General features: G+C 48.5%; 1 protein-coding gene across 1 annotated transcript in view; it reads left to right on the top strand.

Annotated features, from left to right (window-relative positions):
* Positions 1-3,959, top strand: part of drg1 (developmentally regulated GTP binding protein 1) — a 5,424-nt gene extending 1,465 nt beyond the window's left edge. The window contains exons 3-9 of the mRNA XM_070850278.1: positions 1-43; positions 132-201; positions 477-646; positions 1,891-2,021; positions 2,970-3,137; positions 3,220-3,342; positions 3,699-3,959. The exon at positions 1-43 is cut by the window's left edge and continues 133 nt beyond it. Of these exons, the coding sequence (XP_070706379.1) occupies positions 1-43; positions 132-201; positions 477-646; positions 1,891-2,021; positions 2,970-3,137; positions 3,220-3,342; positions 3,699-3,798 (805 nt within the window). The 3' untranslated portion in view covers positions 3,799-3,959. The remainder of the gene's footprint in view (positions 44-131; positions 202-476; positions 647-1,890; positions 2,022-2,969; positions 3,138-3,219; positions 3,343-3,698) is intronic.
* Positions 3,960-6,000: the final 2,041 nt, after the last annotated feature.

Below are 6,000 nucleotides of genomic sequence, written 5' to 3'. Positions count from 1 at the left end.
CACGGTCCCCGGAGTCATCCGCTACAAAGGCGCCAAAATTCAGGTAGGAGAGTTTCCTTTTTGTTCAGCAGCTGCATTAAAGTCCCAGCGGGCTGTTTTCTGATCTTACTCTGATGCTTCTTCCCTCAAAGCTCCTGGATCTCCCAGGAATCATCGAGGGAGCCAAAGACGGAAAGGGCCGAGGCAGACAGGTCATCGCAGGTACACCATGTGACCGCATAGCGTTACAGATACAAGCTGTGTAGTATGAGTGTTAGATCTTAGCTGAATGATGCTCCTCCACGTCTTTCTGTATTACATATTATTGTCTGTATCATCATTAAGGTGTTCAGTTGTCACTAGCTTGTGTTTAGTGTTCAGTTCCTTCAGGGAGTCTGATGTCACACGTGGACTGACTACAGATTAAAACTGTCATACTTCCAGCAGTGTTTGTCGACACAGATTAAATACAGAGCTCCTCCTCCTCCTTGCTTTAGTGGCTCGGACTTGTAACCTGATCCTGATCGTGCTGGACGTGCTGAAGCCGCTGGGCCACAAGAAGCTGATCGAGCACGAGCTGGAGGGCTTCGGCATTCGGCTCAACAAGCAGCCGCCCAACATCGGCTTCAAGAAGAAGGACAAAGGAGGCATCAACTTCACAGCCACGGTGTGTGTGTGTGTGTGTGTGTGTGTGTGTGTGTGTGTGTGTGTGTGTGTGTGTGTGTGTGTGTGTGTGTGTGTGTGTGTGTGTGTGTGTGTGTGTGTGTGTGTGTGTGTGTGTGTGTGTGTGTGTGTGTGTCTGTGTGTGTAGATGCTGTGTGTGTAGATGCTGTGTGTGTGTGTGTGTGTAGATGCTGTGTGTGTGTGTGTGTGTGTGTGTAGATGCTGTGTGTGTGTGTGTGTGTGTGTGAAGATGCTGTGTGTGTGTGTGTGTGTGTGAAGATGCTGTGTGTGTGTGAAGATGCTGTGTGTGTGCAGAATCAAATGCAGAAACCACATTTTTCCATCAGTAACAAACACTGGTCCACAGTGCTGCCCCCCAGTGGACATAAACATGCTTACAGCTGACTGTGGCTCCACTCGTTCATCCATCCGTCCGTTCTAGAGCGCTTATCCGTCGGGGCCGTGAGGGAGCTGGAGGCTCCACCAGTTCATCCTCCCTCTTTTATTTCACTGGTAGATTTTCATAAAGCCAAGCTGGAAGCATCATGTTAAAGAATATTTAACACTACAAACAAAATGAAACAGATAATTATTAACGCCCGCTGGAGGACAGACCGTGTGATTAATGACTCCATGACTGTTTTTAACATTAGTTTTGAATGAAAACTCTCTCTAATGGTTAGAGGGACAGGGTCTGTTTATTCATTCGTGCTGACGTCCTCTGACGTCAGTCGGTGGTCAATGGGCTTTTATTCATGTGTTCATTATGATGCACATTTTCTTTTCCTGCTCCGTGTTCTTCTGGTGCTCCTGCAGTGAATGAGTTAGCTTAGCGATGGAATAATCACCCGTCCGTCCGTCCGTCTGTGGGAGAAGAAAGTGTGCTGAGGCTGCAGTGAAAGTCCCACCGACCAGTCCTAGACTAGCTTCTATCCATCAGTGATGGAGCTCTCTGAAGAACTGAAACCTGCTGATAAAACAGAACATGTTGAAATGTCACTGTGATGATATCAGTTGGTTTTCGGTGCGGCGCAGAGCGCCGGTATTGCTGTCATACAGGCCCGTGACCACGGGGTGGCGCTGTGACCATGGCATGATGACATCATGAACATCACAGCTGAACTGCAGGAGTCACACACAGATTTATTAAAGTGTGATTGAATTTCCCTGAAATCTACTCAGCAGGGCTCCGTGTGTCCGTTAGTGCAGCCACTGAAGGTGTGTGTGTGTGTGTGTGTGTGTCCCCAGTGTGCACAGAGCGAGCTGGATGCGGACACGGTGAAGAGCATCCTGGCAGAGTACAAGATCCACAACGCCGACATCACCCTGCGCAGCGACGCCACCGCTGATGACCTCATCGACGTGGTGGAGGGAAACCGGTGAGAGCGGGCCGTCCTTAGTCACCCCCAGTGGGTGTGGCCTGCCGCGTACACACACACACACACACACACACACACACAGACCAATGCAGATAAAAGTGTACAGTGTGGAGTGTGTAGTCTCTACAGGAACAGAAATCCTCCACAGAGGCTCTGAGTGACGAGGTGTGTGAGTGTGTGTGAGAGAGTGTGTGGTGGTTTGATGCTGAAAAGGACGTCCCCGGACCGTCATTAAGCATGTTATTGCTCTGCAGCAGCAGGTAACCCCCCCCTGCAGTCACAGAGAAACAAAGCCCCTGCTGGAGTCACGGCTCAGGGAGCAGACTGCTGCGACAGGAGAGAGCAGGCGGCCCGGCGACTTCACAGGAGGGGAAATAAAACACCAGGACAAAGATATAAAGACCCAAAGTATCAGATCGTGCGTGCGTGCGTGCGTGCGTGCGTGCGTGTGTGTGTGTGTGTGTGCGTGTGTGTGTGCCCCCGACAGACACCAAGCAATGTACTGCTGTGGACGGGGGGGGGAACGGGTCCTAAAATAAAAGGCCCCCCTAAATCAGTTGACGCCCATTGTGACGGAGAGCTGAAGCTGCTCCAGACCCCATTCACTACAACAACACCGTTCTGTAGTAGAAACCTATACATTATCTATACATTATCTATACTGTGTTTTGTGAAACCAGAACTTCCAGAACCAGGAGACTGTCAGAAAACAGTAGTTGCTGTTGTCCAGCTGTCTCCATCAGTGACTGGTGTTTTCCAGAGTTAAGAGTGAAGAACATACGCTACAGAATAAAGATCAAACGTCTGACTATGAGAGCAAAATGAGGGGTTCACACAGTCGGAGGCAGCTGGAGGTCGTTGGTGTTTGTCAGTGTGATGTTGTTCTGTGCAGCTGTAACCTTTGACCCAGACAACAGGAAGAGCTCAGTCTGCCCCCCGTCCCCACAGGGTCTACATCCCGTGCATCTATGTGCTCAACAAGATCGACCAGATCTCCATCGAGGAGCTGGACATCATCTACAAGGTGCCCCACTGCGTGCCCATCTCGGCCCACCACCGCTGGAACTTCGATGACCTGCTGGAGAAGATATGGGACTACCTGAAGCTGGTTCGCATGTAAGCCGGCCGGCGCCTCAAACCGTCCGCGTGACCTTTGTTGTTTGTGCCCAGTGTGACCGAGCTGTGTGTTCCTTCGCAGCTACACTAAACCCAAAGGCCAGCTGCCTGACTACACGTCGCCCGTCGTCCTCCCTGACGAACATACTTCAGTCGAGGACTTCTGCTTTAAGATTCACAAAAACCTCATCAAGGAGCTGAAGTAGTGAGTACAGGAGGCTGGCATCTGTTTCTTTTCAAGGGATTAGTATGATCCAAACTAGTCAGAGTAAAATCTCTTCTCAGGAAATCAGATCATCACAAACCCGTGAAAGGGGGGGTGGTCACGTTTAAATATCTCATCCTTAGACAGGACTGTGAGCACACAGTCAAACGCGATGAGACGCCTGTGTGGCTAAAGGACGCCATTTTAGCCTGTAGGCCGGAGACAGGTGGTGTAAACTACAGGTGGAGGCATCAGCACACACTGAGCCCCCCCCCCTCCTCTGTAAGACTGAAATAAACCCCGTTTACAGAAACAGGAATAATCCTAATTTTTCCTCTGAACTCTTCCTCCCCCAGTGCACTCGTGTGGGGGCTGTCTGTCAAACACAACCCCCAGAAGGTGGGAAAGGACCACGTGTTGGAGGACGAAGACGTCATCCAGCTGGTGAAAAAGTAAAAGGAGAGTCCAGAGCTGGGCCTGTCGCTCAGTCCCCCCCCCCCCAATCTAAACACATGAATGGAAGTGTCTGAGAACCGAACACCAGGAATAGTTCATATTGAATACTGGTTAAGGCTTTAATATCTGAAATGTGTCCAATAAAGACGTCAAGGAATCAACTCCTCTCTTTCTTTTTCTTTTAATGTCATCACTTCATCCTCTGCCTGTCTGTCTGTCTGCCTGTCTGTCTGTGTCAGCCTGCCTGCCTGTCTGTCTGTCTGTCAGCCTGCCTGTCTGTCTGTCTGTCTGTGTCAGCCTGTCTGCCTGTCTGTCTGTCTGTCTGTGTCAGCCTGTCTGCCTGCCTGCCTGTCTGTCTGTCTGTCTGTGTCAGCCTGCCTGTCTGTCTGTGTCAGTCTGCCTGCCTGCCTGTCTGTCTGTCTATCAGCCTGCCTGTCTGTCTGTCTGTCTGTCTGTGTCAGCCTGCCTGTCTGTCTGTGTCAGTCTGCCTGCCTGCCTGTCTGTCTGTCTGTCTGTGTCAGCCTGCCTGTCTGTCTGTCTGTCTGTCTGTCTGTCTGTCTGTCTGTCTGTGTCAGCCTGCCTGTCTGTCTGTGTCATTCTGCCTGTCTGTCTGTGTCAGTCTGCCTGTCTGTCTGTGTCAGCCTGCCTGTCTGTCTGTGTCAGTCTGCCTGCCTGCCTGTCTGTCTGTCTATCAGCCTGCCTGTCTGTCTGTCTGTGTCAGCCTGCCTGTCTGTCTGTGTCAGTCTGCCTGCCTGCCTGCCTGCCTGCCTGTCTGTCTGTCTGTGTCAGCCTGTCTGTCTGTCAGCCTGCCTGTCTGTCTGTGTCAACCTGCCTGTCTGTCTGCCTGTCTGTCTGTCTGTGTTCAGTTTCATGTGCTTCGTGTTCACAGATGTGGATCCAGCCCCCCCCCCCCCCCCCCCCCCCCCCCCCCCCCCCCCCCCTCCCCCCCTCCAGCTAACTGATTTATGTGACATTGATGATGAAGGCAGTTATTCACCCCCCCCAGGCAGCCACTCAGGTTAATCAGTTCATCCACTCAGGGCGGTGTGGGGGCTCCACCGAGGGAAGAGCAGCACATTTCATCACAGCTCCTGTCGGGGCCGCGCTGCAGCTCAGGAAGTGTAGCGGCCATTTTGTGTCTGAGCTGCTGATACTGGCTGCCGATGGAGCACACGGACCGCAGTGTGACGAGGTCACTGGATAAAGCAGTGAACACACACACACAGTTAGCTGAGCTGGATTCACTGCATTCAGTCAGCTGCAAACTGACCCCCATGTCTCAGAATAACAGACAGATAACAGTTAACAGTAACAGACAGTTAATAACAGACAGATAACAGTTAACAGTAACAGACAGTTAATAACAGACAGATAACAGTTAACAGTAACAGACAGTTAATAACAGACAGATAAAAGTTAACAGTAACAGACAGTTAATAACAGACAGATAACAGTTAACAGTAACAGACAGTTAATAACAGACAGATAACAGTTAACAGTAACAGACAGTTAATAACAGACAGATAAAAGTTAACAGTAACAGACAGTTAATAACAGACAGATAACAGTTAACAGTAACAGACAGTTAATAACAGACAGATAAAAGTTAACAGTAACAGACAGTTAACAGATAACAGTTAACAGTAACAGATAGTTAATAACAGACAGATAACAGTTAACAGTAACAGACAGTTAATAACAGATAACAGTTAACAGTAACAGACAGTTAATAACAGATAACAGTTAACAGTAACAGACAGTTAATAACAGACAGATAACAGTTAACAGTAACAGACAGTTAACAGATAACAGTTAACAGTAACAGACAGTTAATAACAGATAGATAACAGTTAACAGTAACAGACAGTTAATAACAGATAACAGTTAACAGTAACAGACAGTTAATAACAGACAGATAACAGTTAACAGTAACAGACAGTTAATAACAGACAGATAAAAGTTAACAGTAACAGACAGTTAACAGATAACAGTTAACAGTAACAGATAGTTAATAACAGACAGATAACAGTTAACAGTAACAGACAGTTAATAACAGACAGATAAAAGTTAACAGTAACAGACAGTTAATAACAGATAACAGTTAACAGTAACAGACAGTTAATAACAGACAGATAACAGTTAACAGTAACAGACAGTTAATAACAGACAGATAACAGTTAACAGTAACAGACAGTTAATAAC

The sequence above is a fragment of the Pempheris klunzingeri genome, chromosome 19, assembly GCF_042242105.1.
Source record: "Pempheris klunzingeri isolate RE-2024b chromosome 19, fPemKlu1.hap1, whole genome shotgun sequence".
NCBI lineage: Eukaryota > Metazoa > Chordata > Actinopteri > Acropomatiformes > Pempheridae > Pempheris > Pempheris klunzingeri.
Note: the sequence above shows the minus strand (reverse complement) of the source record. Positions and strands in the feature narration are given on the sequence as shown.